The following is a 21502-nucleotide window of genomic DNA, read 5'->3' as shown; positions in this document are numbered from 1 at the left end:
GGAGAGGCTGAGCATGAGGCTTCTCGGGCCATCGGAGCCACTCCCTCTGCCACTGACTGCACGTGAGGGCTCTGCAGGGAAGAACATCGTGGGCCTGGAGTCAAGGGCTCTTAGCTGCAGAAACAGTGGTTTATTGACAGGCCACCTTTCCCAGCCAGCCACTGCCCACCTGTGGGGCTCAGGGCCCATGGGTTGAACCCTGCAGTAGGTGGTTCTTCAGGCCCAAGGTCGTGGGGGTGGGCAGAGATGCAGCCATGCTCGCTCACTGAAGGGCGGTTTCTGACAGTTCCCAGCAGCTCTGGCAGGTAACGGAAATAGCCCACACCTGGGTGCCCACGGGCAGGGGCCAGCGGGGTCTCACAGTTTGAGATGTAAAAGGTGTTGTGTGTGAGGTTGGGGTTGGGCTGTAGCCCTGGGTGGTCGCAGCCCAGGTGAGGATGCGTTGGGACGCAGCCACAGCACTAGGCCGGGCGGTGGAAGAGGCTGCCCGTGCGGAGCCTCCGCTTGAGCTCCTGCCAAAGCAGCTGCCACTCCCTCTGGGCGCCCTTCATGACTCCGCTGTTCTCTAGGGCTCGGCGGGACAGGTAGGGCAGCACCTCCATCACAGGGCCGTAAGGCACGTACTTGTACACGGGGTAGCCTGCCTGTCCTGCACACAGGGGTGGAGGCGGTGAGTCCCAGCACCTCCGCCCCTGCCCCCCGCCCCCCCACCGGAAGCCCAGCTCACCTAGCGGGAAGCTTATCTGGTCGCACATACCCAGAAGCTGTCCAAAGTACACCTGGCAATCGGCGGGGTGCAGGCCCAGTTCCTCCATCCTGTGAACAGGCAGGGTGGTGGGTAAGACCCTCCCTCCACCCCCAGATCCCCACCCACAGGGTAGGGCGTGGGCATAGGCTGTCTCCTGCATAGACCAGGCCTCTTCCCTGCTGCTGCTGCCGCTGCCTCAACCCAAGGCCACCAAGTGCCCCCCTTCCCCAGCCAGCCTCCCTCTTGCTGTGCTTGCTCCCCGATGGCCCCTTCCCTGCTACCCACTATGACCCAGCAAGGCAGATTCACCCAGTGGCCAGCCCTTGGTGTGGCCTGGGAAGCTCTCAGCCCTCCCACCATCCCGTTCTCAAACCCCTCAGAGTTACGTTGCCTCTGTTTCCAGCCCTGCGACCCCACCTCCAGCTTCTCATCCTCCCCTTGCTGCCTGCCCTGTCCGTAAGGCAGTCACCAGGTACTGGTGGCAACTGAGCCTTTGGAAGGCGGGTGGTCTGAATTGAGGTGCACTGCAAGTGTCAAACACATGGGCTTTTGAAGACAGTGTGAAAACTGAATGTAAAATATCTCACTGTTTTTCTGAAAACATGTTTAAATGGTACTATTTTGGATATGTGGGGTTAATTAAAATGTATATCAAAATTAACTTCATTTTTTTTAACGTGGCTATGAAACATTTGGGGTTAATAGATGTGGCTCGAATTTCTATTAGTGCTACTCAGACGTTGAGGTGGGGGCCCCCAAATCTGTCCACACCCTCTCCTATCCTCACACCTCCCCTCGTAGGATCTTTAAAAAATTCCCAGGGTTTGAAATATCTGTGCATTAATGATTCCCATGTTTTTACCTCTGGCTTCCTGCACGTGCAGATACAGACTCAGCCTATCAGCACCAGCAGTCTATAGCCTGCCTCCATCCTTCCACCCCACAGGGGCGTGTTCCACCTGGGTCCTCACACCCACCCAGGCTACAGGCTGGGCCTGCTGGTCCCCATCCCTGCCCTTGGAGCCCCCTCCCTTCTCACTGTCTCAGGACCCCACCCCAGGCTTCCAGAGCACTTAGCGCCTCTTACCCTGGGCCTCCACGTGAGGGGCATCCCAGACCGTTTCTCTCCTTCCCCCAGGGCTAGGCTCCAAGGTCGGGGCCCCAGTCTGCACAGTGTTGCCCAGCTTACATGTCTCTGTCCCCCGTGAGAGCAGGGCTGCCACTGTGTTGCTGCCTGATGGTGGTGGGAACACTCATGTGGCGTCCTGCAAAAACTGACTCCTCCCCTGCTGCTGCCCCTTCCCTGCCAGTGTCCATGCCTGCTGCCATGTGACTGTAGCTTTGCCCAGCACAGAAAGAGGTTCTCTCCATCTGGACGGCAATATCTGGGCTGAGCATGACTTCCTTTAGCCAACAGAACGATAGCAAATGTGACATGGGCAGAGCCTTGCCCCCTCCAGGGCTTCTGGTAGTCTGAGACCACCTGTGGAGAAGCCTAAGCTGGCCTGTAGGACAGTGCGCTTTGCTGTCCCAGCCACAAATGAGGCCATTTAGGGCCAACCAGACACCATGTGACCACGGATGCAGGACAGGCCCCAGGCAAGGCCAGCAGAAGCAGCCCGAAGCAGAGCCCAGCCCACACTGCTAGCTCACAGAACATACTGTGTTCAGGCGTCTGAATTTTGGGTTGGTTTGTTAACTCAGCCAAAGCTAATCTGACTGAGGTCTCTAATGTGTGGCATCAGAGGCCCACACTGCTGCCCCTGGGAAGACCAGCCCAAGGTGTTCAAGGCTCTGTGGCCCCTGAAGCAGGTGCACAGGACCTTGGCCTGGCGTGGGCCACGGAGCCTGTGAGACGGGCAAGCGCTCAGCTGGCACTCAGCATGGCGGGAGCCGTGTCTAGGGCAGGAGGCCACCGCAGCCAAGATGGGGAGGCCACACATGCTCCCAGTGGCAAGATCCAGAAATCAGGTGAAAGGAAGCCCTTCTGAGGGCAGGTTATACCTTTAGACGTTTCACTGTCCTCGCCTAGTCAGGCTGAGTGGACTAGCCTGTGACAAAAACCTAAAACGGGGCAACCACAGGCTGCTGAGATGGTGATGGAAACCTCAGGAGGTCGGCACTGCCAGGCAGGAGCCAGGGCCTCTCTGTGCACATCGTCTTGGGGTGCACCCTGGTGCCGCACGGACCACTTCTGATCACAGTTCCATCACAGAATTGTACTTTTAAGCCTAAGTGAGAGCCAGCTTTTAAAATTTTCAACTCAGCCCTGTGTTCCTTCAAAAGTCAAAGAAGCCAGAACTGGGGTTTCCCTGGTGATGCAATGGTTAAGAATCTGCCTGCCAATGCAGGGGACACAGGTTCGAGCCCTGGTCCAGGAAGACCCCACATGCCGCTGAGCAACTAAGCCCGTGCGCCGTAACTACTGAGCCCGCACGCCTAGAGCCTATGCTCCACAAGAGAAGCCACCGCAGTGAGAAGCCCGTGCACTGCAACGAAGAATAGCTCCCACTCGCTGCAACTAGAGAAAGCCTGCACGCAGCACCGAAGACCCAACGCACACAGCCAAAAATTTTAAAAATAAATTAAAAAAAAAAAAAAAAAGAAACCAAAACTAATCTTCCCCAAGCACAAAAGGTGTCCCTGGCCATCCCACGTCCAGGGGTAGGATGGGGCGTCCAAGGAGGCCCCAGGGATGGAGGGAAGAAAGCGAAACAGTCCACCCGGCTAGGACGCCAGTCAGAGCCAACCACCAGCAAGGAAACAGCCTGACCCCAGCCTAGCAGGACTCCAGAGGGAGCCTGGACACAGTCTGACCTCCACCTGGCAGCCCTGCTGGCCTCAGCGCTCCTGTTCACAACCAAGCAGCTGCAAATGCAGAGCATTAGAAATCGTGGCCTTTAGTTGCAGTTTCACACCATGAAAAAGCAGCCCCAGCATGAGAAGGACAAGCACGACATTAATGAATGGTTTAAGACGACCAGAGTCACCCTCCAGGCAGAGCCTGCAAGTGCCTCTGGGTGCACGCCCTGCACCTTCACTACTCGGCCCAAGCCTTGGGCTTGGGGTGCCCACTGTAGGAGGGGGGCCCCTGCCTTGCTCCTGGGGAAGGCAAGGGCCAGCAAGGCCACTGCCCGCCCAGCTTCCTGTGGCGGGGGGTGGGGGGCGGGGGGGGGGAGCTAGGACCCCTGCTGTGGTCCAGTTTGGGTTAAGATATGAGATAAAAGAACGTGGTGATTGGAAATTCCCTGGCAGTCCAGTGATTAGGACTAGGCGCTTTCACTGCCTGGGGCCTGGGTTTGATCCCTGGTCGGGGAACTCCCAGAACACGGCCAAAAGAAAAAAATGTATATTTATTTCACCTCATTCCTATAACTGACTTATAAGGATGCTCCATGGGACAGGCATTTAAAGAGAAAACAGACTATCTTAAATTCTAAACAGTTTAAAGTGCTGAGAAATTGTTTATAAATGAGGCAACACATCTGAGGGCTCCAACATTTCACATTTAAATTTCACCTAATGAAATTTATTTTTTAATTTGAAACTTTAGTAAGTCTGGTATTAATGTTAAAAACCCAAGTAACTGCAAACAGCCTTTTGGCTACTGCAGCACAATGCCCAGCCAGCCTCAGGGTGTCTGGGGGCCCTAAAGCCGCCACTTCAGCTCGTTCCACAGATGTCCCCCCAAAACCCACTGCCTGCCCACGCTTCCTGCCCACCAGGAGCGCCCAGCGGGAAGGGGGCGGGGCCAACCTGCACAGCGTGAAGCGCACGGTGTCCTCATTGTGCGAGGCCACCATCACTGCAGCCCTGGCGTTGTGCTTCAGCTCCTCCAGGACGTAGTTGAGGCACCTGGGGAGGGTGACGCGTGAGTCAGGCCTGCACAGCCCCTGCAGGGGCAGAGGCAGAAGCAAGTGCAAAACAGTAGACGATCCTGGCGTGGAATTAAAAAGCAAACAGGGGCTTCCCTGGTGGCGCAGTGGTTGGGAGTCCGCCTGCCGATGCAGGGGACGCGCGTTCGTGCCCCGGTCCGGGAGGATCCTACGTGCCGCAGAGCAGCTAGGCCCGTGAGCCATGGCTGCTGAGCCTGCACGTCCGGAGCCTGTGCTCCACAACAGGAGAGGCCACAACAGTGAGAGGCCCGCGTACCACAAAAAAAAAAAAAAAAAGCAAACAGGCCTTGTGCCATTTGGGGAGGGCTGCCGGGGTACAGCTTTCATCTTTATCAACCCAGGCAGTTCAGTAAGTAGACTTTTATATTAAAAAAAAGAAAACCTTAATGGTTTTGGAAAAAGTAAAACAAAGGCAGAGGAGGTATTGGTTCTGACCCCGGGGTTGCTCCCACGTTGGACAGGGTCACGTCGGGTCAGCTCCAGCCCCTTCCCGGTTTCTCCTCCCACCCCCCCGGGAAGCTCTGAGGCTCCAGGAGCCAAAGAGGGCAGCGCACCTGTGGTACATGGCGTTGGTGGCCTCATAGGTGGGGTTGATAGGGTCCTCATACCCAATCTCCAGGGCGCGGGCACGTTCCTGGGCCATGTATGCACCACGCACCAGCTTGGCCCCGAAACACCAGCCCTCTCGGCGAGCCAGCTCCACATCCAGGGTGACATTGTCGTAGGTGTCCTGTGGGCCAGAGCCGAAAGTTGAGGATGACCAGGATGGGCCCCCCTCCAGCCTGCGTCCCATAGGGCCTCCCTGGGGCCCGGGTGCCCCCCAGTGTGTAGTCAGCAGGGGCACTGGGGCCAGCAGCTGTGGTGACTTGGGGGCTGTCAGCACCTGCCTGGACCCCACGCACCCACTTCCCCTTGTCCCCGCAGCCCCTACACCCACCCCACCCTGAGTCCTCCAAACACCTGGCTGGTCCCTGAGCGGCCGCCAGAGTTTGTGCTCAAGGGTCCCTGAGGCACACGCACGAGGCTGGGGAGGGGCCCAGAGCCTTCCTCAGACCCTTAGAGGGAACCAAGCTAAAAAGGGCGGGAGTAAACAGTCACTCGAAATCTGGCGATTAAGGCACAGATGGACTCCAAAAGCTCCTTCATCGTCCTCCTGCCCCTTCAGCACCCTGTCTGGGGTCTGAGGCCCAGGGGACGGGTCTGCTGGCAGCTGGTCCTGGGGGCCTGTCTCCCCACAGCAGACGCTGGGCGCACCTTGAGGTAGCACTGGTACGTGTTGAAGATGAGTGGCCTCTCCACATTGAACCTGCGCTGCATCTCCAGTGTCAGGCGGCTGATGGCCGGCTGGAAGTAGGTCTGCTCGGCATCCACCATCAGCCGCACGCCCACCTCGCTGGCTTTCTGAGGGGCACAGCGGGGAGAGAGGGTCTGTCTGGGGCCCGGGTGACACGGGTGCCCCCCCACCCCGGCACATCCCAGGGTCCTCGACCTTGGCCAGGACGTCCATCCTCTGCAGCATCCTCGTCATCTGCCGTTCCTCCTCCTCAGTGAACCGCGACAGCAGAGGCTCCAGCTGTCCTGTCTGAGGGGGCAGCGCAGTCAGGCCACGGCACGGCTCCAGACCTGGGCTCTCGAGGCCAGCGCTCCCCCCACTCCCGTGGGCAGCCTCTCGCCCCTGGTGCAGGGCCTACCGATACCCAGTGCCTGGTACCCGGGACCAGTGGGCCTCATCCCCGCGCCCCCTTCTCCACCTGCCACCCTGTTTGTGCATTAAGGTCAGTGTCCTGTCCAGGGTCCCGCCGGCCACACAGCGTCCCATAACCGCGCTGCCCACCAGCACACCCTTCCTCACAGGGCTGGCTGCCCCAGGTCAAGCCTGCACCCAAGGAGTCGGCTCCCACGGCCTGCACAGGATCCTCACGATGGGTCCCCCTTCTGTTCCTGTGCAAAGTTCAGGAAGTGACCCTTGACCCACCCTGGAAAGACTCAGCCCCTAGCAGGCAGAGGACATGGAAGAAGAACTGTGCCTACAGGCAGACTTGGCTGGCCACACATCACAGACTGACATGCAACAGGGGGACGGAGGCATCGGCCCCAGATGGTGGCACTCAGGGCGCTGGGCAGGTCAGCAGTAGGCACCCACCCTGCAGGTCCGTGAAGCACGGGGGACCCTCTGCTCGCCCCGCTTGCCCACTAACACTGCCCAGGGCACTCCCAGCGAGGCCTCAGGCACACCCCTCCTGGGCCCTCCATCACCAGGCTGGAGCTTGTTAAAGGCAGCGTCTGTGCGGTGTTTCCCAAGGCACCTCTGCTACTTCCTCCCATCCCAGCTCAGTGGTGCGTTCAAGCACGGCCACAAATGCCCGATCACCCTCCCAGGGGCAGGTGGAGTCTCATTTTTCTCCCCCTAACACAGGCCAGTCCCTTTTAACAAACAACAGCGACTCCCTTTTAACAAACAACACTGGGCAGAAGGGACGGCGTGGGTCTCCTGAGGCTCGACTAGAATAGGTAACAGCTTCTGCCTGGCTTGTGGGGACACTCATCCTGGGGACCCAGCGCCACTCTGAGGAAGCCCTGGCGGTGTGAGCGGGGACCCTCCGTGACGACCCTGCGAGAACGGTGAGGTGGGGGGCACAGACGTGCACAGCGTCACCTGCATGTTGGGGACCACCAGGTGCCTGGAGAGCTCGGTCCTGCTGTCAATGAGGCTGCCCCAGTCCAGCAGGTCCAGGGTGCTGTGGGAGAAGGTGCGTCAGCATGTGGACACACGGCCTCACCACGGCCCCAAACCAGCCCCCTCCCTGCAGAAGCACCCCCAGACCCAACCCCACAGAACCTGCCTCAGTGCTCAGTTTTGAAAGACTGGTAAAATGTAAACATGGTCCTCTGTTTAAAAAACAGAAACCAAAACATGAATATTCTTACATGAGGGCCGAGACCACCCAGGCCACATCAGGCTCGGGGAAGAGCTGGACACGGGAGACCAGGCAGGAGGGGACGGCACACTGCCGCCAGCCCCCAGCTCCTCACAATGAGGCTTGGGACCCTCCGGGATCTCAGCTGCCCTCACCCTTCACCCGCCTGCCAGATGGGTCCTGGGACGGCTGGGTGTGGCACCCTCACTCCACAGCCCAAATAATTCTGTAAGAAGCCCTAGGGTTCAAGGGGGCCCATGCCCTGGAAGAGGGCGACCAGGATTGGAGGAAGGCGTTGGGGCTAAGCCAGAACCTTGGCTGAACCAGGGCGGCTGCTCCCGAAATCTCAGCCTGGGGGCTACTCTTACCCAGACACGCCAAGGGTCTCCACAGTGAACCAGTTCTCAATCTCCATCCGGGACGCGATGCCCATCTTCACCACGCTTTCCTTCAGAAGCAAGAGGGTGTTGGTCCCACTGCCATCTCCCAGGCCTGCTCACGAACATCTCCTGCCCCTGCCTGCTGGCCTGTGATGCTAGGCTGACTTTATTATGCCAGTACTGAGACTGGCTACACTTCTGCCTTGGGTTTATGCTCCAGAGATAGTCTCTCCCCGCTGCCCACCCCCCCACACCTGCCCATCCCTGCAGGTCCACAGAGCTCGGCTACTGGCAGGGCCAGCCCCGCTCCAAGCCTCCCACCCAGCACATCCTCCATCTCTGCTCAGATTCCCTCCCCACCGACCCAGCAGCTGGGGGCTGGGCAGCAGGCCCTGGGAACCCACCTCGGACACTGCCTGGCCAATGCCTTCTGGGCAGGGCTCCTCCCTGGCCCACCTTCTCACACCCACCACGGAGCGGCGGCCTCACCTGCAGTGCAGCCACCTCCAGCTTCGTGTCCATGGCAGCCAGCCCGGCCTTGCCCTGCTCTGCGGCCATTTGGTGGAAGAACCGTCTCCACTTGGTCAGCACATCTGAGAACTGCAGCTGCGGATGCGGGCCTGAGCTGCCATCCCAGGTGCACATCCAGCCCCCTCCCAGGACCCCCACGTAGCCCGAGCCACCCCATGCCACCCGTGTGCCTGGCTCCCAGGGCCAAGGCACCAGCACACGAGCTTTCACTTAACGCTCACGGCAGCCCCAAGTTCTTACAAACTCCCTGTGGGTGGAAGGTTTTGACACTTACCAGAAACTGGGGTCTCCCCAGTGCAGTGAGCTTAATGGCTGAGAAGCCATCCTCGCTGGCACCACCTATGAGAAGCCGCAGGAAGAGCCGTCAGTGCTGGGGGGGGGGGGGGACCCTGAGCCTGCGCCCGGAATCTGTGCCACTCAAGAGTTAGGACACTTCTTGGGACGTCCTGGTGGCACAGTGGTTAAGAATCCGCCTGCCAGTGCAAGGGATGCAGGTTTAAGCCCTGGTCCGGGAAGATCCCACATGCCGCGGAGCAACTAGGCCCGTGCGCCAAAACTACTGAGCCTGCACTCTAGAGCCCACAAGCCACAACTACTGAGCCCGTGTGCCACAACTACTGAAGCCCGTGCGCCTAGAGCCCGTGCTCCGCAACAATAGAAGCCACTGCAATGAGAAGCCTGCGCACCGCAACGACGAGCAGCCCCTGCTCGCTGCAACTAGAGAAAGCCCGCATGCAGCAACGAAGACCCAACGGAGCCAAAAAGAGAAAAAGAAAAAAAGAGTTAGGATACTTCTCATCCACATATGACAGACTTCAGGAGGCAGGCGGTGGCCGTTCTTCCTATTAGTTACCTACAACACATGGTACTGGGTCTACCTTGCACCTGGGCCCTGAGACCCCCCCAGAGCACGAACAATCCAGCCACCCGATGAGACGGTGCAGTGGCACCAGCGCATCTTTCCTCCCTTGCCCACCAGGCCCAAGCAGGCCCACAGTGGCCATGCTTCCCGGGCAGGCTGCCTGGCCGTCAGAAGCAGCTCTGGTGGCTGCCTGGCAATCTCAGGCCGAGGGGCGTGGCAACAGGAGGGGAGAGCCCACCGAGGACCCAGACGCCTGGGCTGGCTGACCACCCATGGCAGAAGAACAATGACCCTACGCAGCCCGCAAATACCCTACACTCGGCTGCTCCAGATGCCCCACCATGCAGGTGGGAACTGGTGACTCAGCAGGGTTTGAGTTTGCCACGTGGGTCCAGGAATGCAGTGAGCAAAGGAGCTGGTGATGCCTGCCCACTCAATCCCTGCCTGTTTCCTCTCCAATACCCTCGGCACCCGGGGCTGCCCCTAGGGGTTCACCGAACACAGACACGCCCAGCAGAGCACAAGCTGGAGGCAGGAGGCACTCAACCACCACCGCCATTCTCTTCTCTGGCTTCCGGAAGCCCACGACACATATCTTTGCTTCTGTGGGGCCCTCCCCGTCTGTCTGCCCCCAGGCAGAGTGGGCAGGGAACCAAGAAGACGCCCCTGGCACTGGACACTGGGCAGCCGGGTGTCTGCCTGACCGCCCGGGGTGCCCAGCGCTGCTCCTAGGAGGCTGCCTCTGGGCGTTGCTCACTCCCCCTCCTTAAAGTGTTCAGAAGGTGTGGGACCTACTAACAGGAGGGCTGCTGGGGACCTGATGGACGCTGAGGGCTCTGTGACCTCGCGGCTTAACTCACCTCCGTAGCAGGTGTTCCCACCCAGAGGCCACGCGGGGAAGAATTCTCTGTTAAAGAGGACGTGGCACCAGCTCCCGGAATGGTGTGGCCCTCGGCAGAGCCAGGGGTCATGTGATAAGAGTCAAGCCCCTGCCTGGGACTGGGGGCCACTTGGCCCGCTGACAGGGCCACATCTGGACACCTGGTACCCAGGAGAGGGGAGGCGCCCTCCTGTAGGCAGCCAGGCTCCTCAGGAAGGGGCTGGACTCAGGTGTGAGCCCAGGTCATCCTCAGGACCGAGGCCACAGAGATGGGAACGGAGCCCTGAGCAAACACTCCAGGCCCGGCCTTGTGTTCCCACACCAGCATCTCCTCGAGTGGAGGTCAGCCCAGGCTGGGCCTGGTGGGTGGTAGGCCAGCGACAAGCAGGACCCCACCTGAAGCCTCGATGCAGCGCAGGAACATCTCCATGTGGCTGTCACACTTGGCCTCGCTGGCGTAGAAGTAGGTGCGGGTGCTGACAACGCCATCCCTGTGGTCTCCGAATGCCCGGTGGGCCTGGAACTGCTTCTCCCTCTTACTGGTGCCTGGAGAGGTGGGCATCCGGCCTGAGCCACCTCCCCACACCCCCAAGCCCGCATCCCGCCACCAGCGCCGCACTCCAGCTCCAGCCCCATCCCACCCCGAGCCCACGGCCCCCTGCCTGTGCTGCTCCCCAAACCCGCCCATCCTGGCGCCCACTCTTCCTTCTCCTTGGGTCACCCTAGTCATGTGGCAAACCCAGGGCAGGAAGGCAAAGCCCAGACCCACCGAGGGCCGAGTGCACCGGCCCCCCAGGTGGGCCGTAAGGATGTGTCAGCCACTCATAATGACGGCCTGGGTGCCCAGGGACACGGGGAGGAGCCGGGGGTGTGTGCAGGTGGGGAGCGGGCTCGTTCCTGAATGGCTGCCTCCCACTCACCATGGCCGTCCCTCTCCGATGCTGAGGTACAGGACCTGCAGGAGGGAAGAAGAGGGAGAGGGTCGCGGTCACGCCACCTCAGGTACAAGTGACAAACGCGTCCCATTGAGGAGGCACAGGTGGGAGGAAGTAGAGGCTGAGCCCTGACCCTGACCCAGGAGGGCTGAAGAGGAAGGCAGGGTCACCTGGCCAGGTAAGAGTGACTCACGCCACCCCACCCGCCCCCAGCCTCCGGGGTCACCTTCTCTGAGCCTGGCAGCCTACAAGCCCTGCTCCGGAGGAACCTGGGTCTCCCCCTGGGTGAGGCCGCCTCCCTACACTGGGTGAGGAGGAAATAAAGCAATACACAGCCCAGGGCGTGGGTAGGTCCTTGAGGCCGGCTAGCCATGGGGTACTCCTTCCTGTGAGGAAAAGGCGGGGCGCAGGCCAGTCAGGGCTGAGGATGGCGGAGAGAGGGAAACCACCAGCTTCCTTATCCCCAGAGCCAAGGAGCGGGTCCCCTTGCTCTGCCCTCTGCCCACAGCCGGCCCCACCTCCACCCGCGCTCCTCAGGGTTATTTTCAAACCAGCAACCACAATTTATTTTTTTAATGCAAACCCTCCCCTGGCCTCCCCTGGCCATCATACCTGAATATACCCAGTCCTCATGAGGACAGGACAGAGAGGGCACCTGTAAGGCCCGACGCAGGCCGCCCTGCAGCTGTGGCCCACTGAGGTGGAGGCATGACATGGCACCCACCATCTGCACCAAGGCAGGGGCCTCATCCCGAGGTTGGCAGCTGAGGAAGGCTCGGGCCTGCTCTGTCACCACACAGCCCATAACCTGCAGGTATCCACCTTCTAGGCAGACTGCCCTCCACTGAGGGGACACCACTACCCAGAGGCCCCCAGGGGCCCGGGGCCGTGTGACGGTCCCAATTAGCATTTCCACAGCTGGCCTTCTACCCTCCAAGCCCCAGCCTAGCTCCAAAGGCACAGGGGAGCCAGCCGGCCACACAGCCACGTGATCAGGGGCAGTGGCCTATCCCAGAGCAGACAGCACTTAGCATGGGCGGGGCTGCACTCTTGACCAGGCCCGGTGAGTGGATCACGAGGAGACAAAGATGGCAGTTACCAGGCTGGGGGGAAGGGGAGTGTCGTGTCACCATGAAGAGAAGAGCATGCTCTGTACACACACACACACGTGCAGACACATGTGCACACATGCACACACGTGCAGACACATGCGTGCACATGTAAGTGCACGGGCCAAGATGTGGAGGAGGGAATGGAGTGCCCCCGGGGGCAGGGGGTTAGGAGAGGACTGCAGGAGCGACCCAGGGGCTTGCGGGAGTGGCAGGAAGACCCCAACCATCCCCTCAGCCACCTCCAAGCTCAGCTCTGCATCAGGTAATTTGTTGGCTGGACACCTTTTAGAAAAAAGTGAAAAGTGAGGGGAGACCACGCCGGCCGCCCTCACACCAGCTCTCCCCTAGTGAAACGCAGGAGGCAAGAGAAGAACACAGAAAAGCCTGTGGTACCCCAGGCCCTGGCTCCAGGCAGCACCCAAGACGCTGCGCACACCAGTCCCAAGGAGCGGCCTCCACCCTGGGGACCAAGGCCCAGGCCTCGCCCCCAGCCAGCCCTGGGTTTGCACAGCCAGGACACACACACCTGCTGGCCACACTGTCCCCAGACATCCTCATCACAACCTCATCACAGCCAATCATTGAGAGGAACCCAGCCCTGCGCCCTCTCCCCACGGCCCTCAGCCTGCTGGGGGGACCCTGCGAGGCTCCTCTCCTAGAGTTAGGTTCCTGGCCTCTGCCTTCTAACAAGTGTTCTGGGAAACACCATCCCACCCCCTCCCTGGATGGCTATTCTCCCTCCTGCGCCTCTGGCCTCCTACCTCCAGCTTCCTAACCTGGGGAAGCCCCACGGACCCCCTCCTCCCAGGGCCACATCCTCAGGGCACCTGCTGGGCCTCTTGCATGTTCAGACGCCCCCATCTTTTCTGTGCCTCTTATGGTTATGCCTGGGGCAGGGCCCCACCGCCTGTGCTCGCTCCCCGCCCCACCCCACTCCACTCCTGTGGCTTTAACTTGGGGCAGTGGCCTCTACATCATTCCCCAGAGCAGGGTCTAGGGGCTCCGCTCCCCACACAGGGGCTCCTGATGGAGAATGTGTGGCATCTCGACGGCGTGGATGTTCGATCAGTGCCTATGAGCCTGGTTCTGCACCCTCAGCCAGGCTCCACGGAGCACACAGGGCTGCCTAGCAGCAGCCCTGCCACTGGCATCGGACGGCGGCCACCAAATTAGGACAGGAAGGGACTGCCATTCACGTCCCAAAGCCCACAAAGCAGGGCTCCTGCAAGACAAGGGGCACCAACAGCAGAGTGGCCCAGGGTCACAGGTTCCAGTGCCCATGGTAGGGCAAAGCCGGCCCTCCTCCCAGTGCTCCCCTGCAGGGCAGGGAGGAAGCCAGGCCGATCGCCCTGGGAAGGAAGTCTTTTCATACCAGAGAGAGAAAATCCCACTGTGAAACCACCAGCCCTCACCCAGACCCAGCGGGGATACAGCCCATTAGTTATTCAACAGGCAGCCTCAGTGCAGGCTGCAGCACCAGCCCACAGCCCCCCTAGGAACACCGGGGCGCTGAGCTGGAGAACCCTGCCTTCAAGACAGCAAATCACAAGGCAGGGGCTTGGCTCCCCAGGCCAATCCACCAGCAGCTCAGCTCGGACATTCGGACATTCCGTTCCCAGGGCAGGAGCCTCATGTGACGCCTTCCTCTCCCCTCCGTGCCCCTCCCCTCCCCTTCCCTCCCCAGGCCAGAGCAAACACCAGAGCTTGAGACAGGGCAGGTTACTCAGCAAGCCTCCCAAGCCTCACACGGTCAGGCGCGGCTGCTGTCAGGACTTAGAGGCCCAGATGCCAGTGAAGGGTGGAGGGGTGCAGGCACCAGCCCAGGAACTGGGCGTTTTGCAAAGAAAGGGCTGGTTCTGCCTGGATCTCCCATGAGGCTCCTACTTCAGGAAGCAGAGGGTGAAATGGTCCTCGAGTTCTGTCCTATGGCCCAGGAGGGTGGGTCGGGGGATGCCCATCTGTCCCCATACTCACTGCCCAGAGAACGGGCCCTGCAGCCAGTTGGTGACCTCGGCAGGAGCCGCTGGGCTCGCCTGCCACACGTGTGCTCCTGGCAGCACATTCCCTTTTCCTCGGACCCCCAGGCAGTCTCCACACCCACCAGGTGGGGCCCACCTGCTAATCAGGAAATCATCTCAGGGGCCAGGCAAGGGTGGGACAGTGGGACCTGCCCAGTAGGTCAGAATCCCCAGAAGAGATGCTGCAGGAGAGCAGGAAGCCAGAGCACCTCCAACACCAGTGTCAGCAATCCTATTTTGTAAACTGCTGGGTAGCACCCAGCGGCCACCATTGAGTCACGGACACTCAATTCTGCCCCTGTAGGGTGAGAGCACTTTGAATTTCACATAATTTTCACGTGTCACAAAACATTACTCTTGCTTTGTTTCAACCATTTAAAAATACAACAATGATTCTTAGCTTGCAGACTGTACAAAACCAGGCTGATCGGGCAGGGGACCAGAGACTGCTGACCCCATCCTCGCCCCTCCTCCAGCTTCAGCACACAAGGCCTCGGTGGAAGCCCAGAGCTGTCATCCTCACGGGGCAAGAACACAACCCCAGGCAGACCCAGGAGGGCTGCCGTTAGTCAGGTGGACAGAGCTCTCCCAGCCAGGCCCAGCCCAGCCCCGGTGTGCTGGGGCTGCCAGCAGGTGCCACGTGGGCCTTACTCCATCTCCTCGCGTTCGGCCTCCTCGGGGGTCAGGTCCTCCTCCACACCATAGTCCAGGATAGAGCCCACGCCGAAGGCCCTGTTGTGCTGGATCAGGGGCCGGATGGACTCCTGGTCCTCACCAGCCACAAACTGCCCGTAGAAGGTCATCTTCATCAGCCTGTCGAACAACCTTTGCCCCAGAAGTCTCCGGGCAAGACGGAGCAACTGAAAGGTAAAGGGCAGCGGCTATCCTGGGCCACCTGGCCTCCCATGTCCCCAGCAGGACACTCCTGCTCCCCCGCCCGCCCGTCACAAAGCCTGGACGTGCTCTCCCCAGGGCCAAACTCGGCTCACGGCCTTGGTTTTACGGTGACACCACCCGAAGCAGATTGCTTCTCTGCTCACAGTGACTGTCCATGCCCCACTCCTCATGCAGGGTGGCCGGTCCTAGGCGCTGCTCTTGCCTCCCTGCCCTGCACGCTCATGGATGACCCCAGTGGCACATGGCAGTCGCCTGACTACCGCTCGGTGGATAAAGAAGTGAACGGCAGCTCTCTCTGGGAACAGCAGTGGGCGTGTTCATAACATTCTCTGTATCCACACCTCTGCAGGTTATGCTGGGGAAGAGGGGGATTTGGTGTGAGTTTCTAGAAGGTGAGAACCCAGATTTTTCAATGTTTTGTTCACTGCTTATTCCAAGTCCCTAAAACAGTGCCTGGCAAGGGGCCGGCCCTCCAGTGGGTGCTGAACGGATGAACACACAAAACTCTGAGTGAGTATGAGTTCTGCCGGAGAAAGCATAGGCTAAAAGTGAGCCAGGTAACCACCCACAAAGGTCTGGGAGATGACCATCCACCCGGGACCAGCAGGGACTCAGCACACTCATCCAGGCCGCAGCAGGCCGGCAGCCCGAGAGTACGTCCCCCAGGGGAAGACAGCCTCCCAAACGACTCAGCTTTCTCCTCCAATCATATCTCGCCACACCCCAAATTTCTGCCATCATCATTCAAATGTCCCAAGCAACTGCCTCCTGCCGACACAATTTTAGGGTGAACAAAACAGATGACAGGGCTCCCATCCTAGTAGCAGGGAGACCCAGAAGGAGGGAGGGGCAAGGTACCTCCATGGAATTCAGAATGGGGGTGAGGGAGTGCCGGCCAGGGCAAGGGCGGGAGGTGTTTGCTAACTTAGATCCAGGGTGCAGGGCTTGCCTGGCTAGGAGGTGACGCGGTGCTCCTGCACTGGGGACAGTGGTGGGAAGGAATAAGGTCAAGGAGGGGCAGGGGGATGACCACTGGGAGGACACACCCACCATCTGTCTGGGAATTCCTGTGTGTCTACTATCCGCGGCTCCAGCTCCAAGGCAGGAACAGTCTAAGGTTTCTCAAACCCAGTGAATAACAGAACCCCACTTTTTTGTGAGGAACATCTCTTGGGATCAGGGCCTCAGGGAGCAATCTCTAGTCTAAGCAAAAGCATGAGTCAGTCACACACCTTCATCCACAAACCAGTCCCAAACAGCCCAAGCCTCTCAAAGGCCGACACACCTGAACCGTGGCTGGCACCCAGACGGAAATTCTTAAGGAGCCATGCGGCAACACGAGGGAGGGTGAAGGTTTCCAGGCCATCACCTGTCTGTGCCGTGTCTGATTTTATTGCATCTCATCATTTTTATAAAGAAGAAGAGAAATGGAAAGTGGAAGTGTCAACCCGGGAGACGGGCAGGCCTCCTCCACCTCACAAGAGCCCTAGCCAGCAGTCACGAGTCTGTGGGTCAGAGCACCCTAGCAGGAGGAAAAGCCAGGTCTTGGATATATCAAAGTTCACCCCAGAGGCAGGCGAGGCAGAAACAGGGACCTGAAAACCAGCATTCAGCTCTGGAAAAACCCGGACATCATACACGTCAATTCTGAGGACTGTCAGAAACACAGTGTGTGTGGAAGTGGGCCAACTGTCTACTCTAGGGCTGGCAAACTTTCCCGCCCAGGAACACGTGGTAAATAATTTAGGCTGTGCGGGCCACCCAGTTTCTGTCATAACTACCCAACTAGCATGAAAACAGCTCCAGCCAATGTTCATAGAAGGAGCAGGAGCAAGGCTGATGCTGAGATGTGGTCCAGGGGTCAAGGGCTGGTGACCTCCCGCTCCCCTCCTGTTCCCCTATTGTCAGAGGGAACAACAGTGAAGGCCACCCAGGTAACCTGAGCTGGTCACCGACCCTCTCACCCTGGCAAAGGGGAGGCCAGCCTGTCACAGAGGGCTATGGAAGCACATGGTGCAGGGCTGGCAGTTTTAAGCCAACTCCAGAGCAAAACAGCCCCTTTAAAACCATCCTGGCATCAGGCGTGCCCTGGGGTGCCACTACCTGAGAGCCCCACCTCTTCCCCAGGTAGGAACATCCTTCGTGGATTTAGAAACTTGCACCAGTAACACAAACACCGTAAAAGACTCAAAGACATGTCTGCAGAGCGAGGACAGGTAAAGCCGGTTCTCTCCCCTCCCTGACTGCCCCTTCCCCCACATTCTCCTGCACTGGCTCACACCCAAGCACAGAGGCTTTCATCATGGAAGACCTTACTTTTCTAAACCCTTCTCAAAAAGGCCTGCCTTCGGGCAAGTGCAGGCCCCCACTGGGTCCTGAGCCAATGCCACAGCTCAAACTGGGCTCCTGCAGGCTGACACTCCCTGGGGCATGAGCTGCACAGACCTGCACTGGCTCAGCAGGAGGAATTTTTGCTGCAGGCCAGAGCACAAGAAGGACCAGGTTCTGGTGAGCGGCCCACTACTCTGAAGTCTGGCCTCTGCCCCGTCTCCTCCAGCACCAGGCACCAAGGCCACTGTCACCAGTGGGACCACCAGCAATGATGACAGGGGGAACAGGTCCCACGGAAGGCAGGCAGAGCACACCACACAGTTACCGGGCTCCTTAAGGATGTCCCCAGGGCACAGGTAGAACACGAGGGGAGCGTGGGAGAAGCCTCCTTGCTCCTCCAGGCACCCACAGCACAGTCACAGTGCACTGGCACTTGCCCCAGGCAGGCACCCAAGGGACGGTGGAGCTGACATGTCCCTCCCATTGCTGCCCATAGTACCCGAGGACCCACAGCTCTGCTGGCTTCTCTGCTGGTTTTGAACCTAGCCCCTTCAGAGCCACCCAACTCTAACTCTGCCCTCATCACCCACCCACCTTTGGTGTCCTCACCTTCATGTATGCCCAAGGTGTGGCTTGGTGCTCCTCCTGGGTCCAGTCTCCCTAGCCTCTGCCCGGAGCTAAGGTGCGCTCAGCACAGTCTCACTGAGAAGTCCACACCACCTGCTTGAAGCGCCTTCAGGACCCTCAGCACCAACTGGACCCTTGCTTTTAAACTGTTCCCAGGATCACCTTGACCAAGAGCGGCTAAGACACTTCTGCTTTTCACTTCCCCAAAGCCCTCACACTTTTCAATGTAACTGTGTTAAAGTTTCAAAAGTCGGAAATTTGAGCAGCAAGCGTCCCATTCTCCCTCAACATTGTCTGTTCAGAGTGACCATGTCTGGGGATCCCCTGGGTCACAGCGTCCAAGAACTCCGGGGTCCCAGGCTATGAGCCGCTCAGTACGGCCAGGCTTCCCTTTGGGCAACATAGACGACACTCAATTTTAAATTTCGGGTGAACACTGTGTATTACTGCAAGCAGCATATAGCTTAATATTTAAACTAATCTTTGTTTTTAGCTTCCAGTAACTGACACGTAGTAAAATTCACGGGCCCGAAAGGGCGTGCAGGATACACCTTCCTTCCTGACTTCCCGGCCACAGGCGATGCTCCAGAGGCCCCGCTTTCCACTTTGAAACTTCATAACGGCTCCCAGGACCGGCGAAGGCCCGCGGGGCCCTGGCCGCACCCCACCCCCAGCGTCCCCGAGCCCCAGCACACCTGCTCGTGGCGCGCCAGCAGCGCGGGCGAGGCGCAAAGGCGCAGCACCAAAAGGCTGCGCGCCAGCTCCCAGCTGCGCCGGCTCCGGTATGCCTCCTGCGTGTTGCCGAAGTCCACAGCGGGCACTGGCGGCCGCGCGTCTTCGGCCGCCCCGCGCCCCCGCACGGCTTCCAGGCCCGCGGCGTGCTGCTCGCGGGTCTCCGGCGCTGTAGACAGCGGGGTTCGGCGGGAGAGGGCGGAGCGTAGCACGGGGAAGGCTCGCCTAAGACTCATGGCTGTTGTGCACGTGCCCCTGGGCTGATTAAGTACGCGCCGCCAGCCCCGCCCCGCGCTCGGCCCCGCCTTTTCCCGAGAGGCCCGGCCCCGCGCTTGGCCCCGCCCTCGGTCGCGCCCCACCGCACCCCGAGCTCGAGCCTCGCCCTCTACCCCGGAGGCTCCGACCCGCGAGTTCCTGAAAAGTGTGGGTCCCCTGGAAGGCCCCGCCCACCGAGCGGCGCCACGTGCGCCTGAACCCCGCCTTCTCAGCTAGTGGCCGCCCCCCCCACCCCGAGGAGACCCCGCCTACTTGGCTGACCACCCTAGCTCCGCCTGCTCCGCTGGAGGCCCCACCCTCCCCGCCCCCCGCACACCTGTACACCTGGGCGCCTCCCTGGGCGTTGAGCTGCAGGAACTCACAGCTGAGGCCGGGGCTGCGGAGAATCCGGGAAGGCCGAGCTCGATGCTGCTCCTTTCGTGTAAAGGGGCTTTGGGAAGCCCTCCGTCCTCTCCCCTTCCACCGGCCTCCCTTCACTCCTAAGGACCTTCAGGGCCTTCCCACCCTCTGTCCCTCTGCCTTGGATTCCCTTCCTTCCAATATCATGCTAGGCCTGCTGTCCCAGCCCCAGATTTCACCTCCTGGGAGGAGCATGTCTTGACCACCCTCCCCATCACTCCCCCTCCCCACACCTGCATCTCCTCAGGATGTTCCTGCACACCCACGGGTGCTGGGTCTGACTGTGTGTGGCAGCCTCACGCCATACTTTGCCCACCTGTTTCACCTGGTTCTCTGGGTGCTCCACGCATCTTGGTGCATTGGACACCCTGACCTGTTTGGCACTTGGGACTGAATAATCGTGCGTTGAAGGATGTTTATCAGCATCCCAGTCTTCTACCTGCCAGATGGCAGTAGCACCCCTCCCCCAGACCTTGCTCATGTCTCCTGGGGGATACCATCACTACGCCCTATATTGAGGGAGGCTTCTTGACATTGTCATGGGCCTCTTGCCCCCCTGCCCCCTATTGGAGTTGAAGAGAAAAAGGGAGAGACACAGGGGGCAGGTGAGTCAAGGCCCAGGGACAGGAACTTGGGGGTCCCTCCAGCAGCTCAGAAACTTAGCTCCCCAAGAGTAGGCCAGCCTTGACAGCTGGCCATGGCCACCAGACTCTCCCATTTTCCTGTCATGGATAAACTTCCCTCCTCCTGAAAACCCTTCAGGGACTCCCCGCTGCCATCTGGACAAGGCTGCTGGTTCAGCCTGGCTCATCGGGCCCTCAGTGGCCAGGCCCCGCCTACACCCACCTTACCTCTCACCGTGCTAGTCAATCTGGTGGCCCCTCCTCTGAGCTCCAGGTCATTTGCACACTGCTCGCTGCTCTGGGGCACCTGTCCCTCCCCTTGCACCCCAGCCCCCACCCTCCTCCTCCTCCTCAGGGTCGGCTTGGTGGGCACATTCCCAGCTGGGCACCAGCTTGACCACAGCTCCCTCTTCTTGCACTTGACTCCCAGCCACCTGCTGTGTCCCTCCCCAACTGCCTCTTGATGTGTCTTTATTGAATGAAGAAAGGAAGGAACACATTCAATGTGGGAAGTTTGATGCCAAGCTCTAGGCTGGTGACTGGGTTGGAGACGTCCTCCAGGCCCCGCCCTGAATCCTGAGTCGCCCTGGACCACACCCAGCCCTTGCCTAGCACCCTGGCTCCTGCTTTACAGGCAGACACCCTGTTGGTGCCATGTCTCTCCTCTGCTGGGCACACAAAGCTGGCCTGGGTTGCGTTCCCCCAAGAGCGTCTGCACCTGGTTACCAGGATTGGACCCAGGTTCCCAGCCCTCAGCATCATGTGTCAGGACAAAGTGCAGTTCTGTGGGCACCTGGTGACGCACACGCCAATCGGTGTTGGTACTTGGTCCCAGCTGACACACAGCGCTGGAGCTGACCCTAACCCCAACCCTTCCCACCAGCAGCCAGTACTGCGCTTGGCCCATCTTCAGGATAATCTTGTTGATCTCATCTGCCCCTGCCAGTGATCTCCCTCTAATGCACTCGTATAAGGGGCCAGGGTGGGGGGTACCACAGCAGCCCCAGCTGTGCCACGGCTCACTGCACTGATAGTGAAGAATGCTGGTAATCATCCACGTCACACACACTTTTGGCAAAATGATTGTGCATGTGAAATGCCAGGTCAGCTTGTGGGCTGACCTTCCCACGCACCTGTCCTCCGACATCTCCAGCCCTGCTCTGACTCAGGGAATAGAGGGTGGAGTCTAAGCCAAAACACAGCTGACAAGGTCAAGGCAAGGTCCAGGCAAATCTCACAGACCAAGCAGCACAGTCGTGGTCAGTGCTGGGCCCAGCCTGGTACCGCACTCCAGCCAGGGACAGTCCCCAGGGGCATGTTCAGCCCTGCCTCCTGTG

At 59.8% G+C, this 21502-nt stretch overlaps 1 protein-coding gene across 3 annotated transcripts; it reads right to left on the bottom strand.

Annotated features, from left to right (window-relative positions):
* Positions 1-100: 100 nt before the first annotated feature.
* Positions 101-19103, bottom strand: PRODH (proline dehydrogenase 1). Of its 3 annotated transcripts, none has more exons than XM_027088766.1 (14): positions 18831-19103; positions 14932-15140; positions 11136-11170; positions 10612-10761; positions 8748-8812; positions 8432-8548; positions 7931-8010; positions 7301-7382; positions 6134-6226; positions 5899-6045; positions 5199-5374; positions 4505-4603; positions 728-816; positions 101-649 (listed from the first exon to the last, which is right to left on the bottom strand). In XM_027088766.1, exons 1-14 carry the CDS (start codon positions 19101-19103, stop codon positions 462-464), a joined length of 1803 nt encoding a protein of 600 aa, XP_026944567.1. In that variant the 3' UTR covers positions 101-461. The 3 variants fall into 3 exon arrangements, with proteins under 3 accessions (XP_026944567.1, XP_026944569.1, XP_026944568.1); XM_027088768.1 differs by lacking the exon at positions 18831-19103 and adding an exon at positions 18118-18768 and having other exon boundaries at positions 758-816; XM_027088767.1 differs by lacking the exon at positions 18831-19103 and adding an exon at positions 18118-18766 and having other exon boundaries at positions 101-816.
* Positions 19104-21502: the final 2399 nt, after the last annotated feature.

Source organism: Aethalodelphis obliquidens, unplaced genomic scaffold, assembly GCF_003676395.1.
Source record: "Aethalodelphis obliquidens isolate GAN/ISIS:26980383/991018 unplaced genomic scaffold, ASM367639v1 scaffold63, whole genome shotgun sequence".
Lineage (NCBI taxonomy): Eukaryota > Metazoa > Chordata > Mammalia > Artiodactyla > Delphinidae > Aethalodelphis > Aethalodelphis obliquidens.
This window is presented reverse-complemented; position numbering and strand designations above follow the sequence as displayed.

Bases quoted from the DNA above. Each gene is read 5' to 3' on its own strand.
- PRODH (XM_027088766.1), bottom strand. From the start codon at position 19,103: ATGAGTCTTAGGCGAGCCTTCCCCGTGCTACGCTCCGCCCTCTCCCGC. The intron at 11,171-14,931 runs GTAAGGCCCACG...TCCCTCCTGCAG, and splicing joins GCCGAACGCGAGGAGATGGA to GTCCTGTACCTCAGCATCGG. The intron at 6,046-6,133 runs GTCGAGGACCCT...TGTGCCCCTCAG, and splicing joins GGATGGACGTCCTGGCCAAG to AAAGCCAGCGAGGTGGGCGT.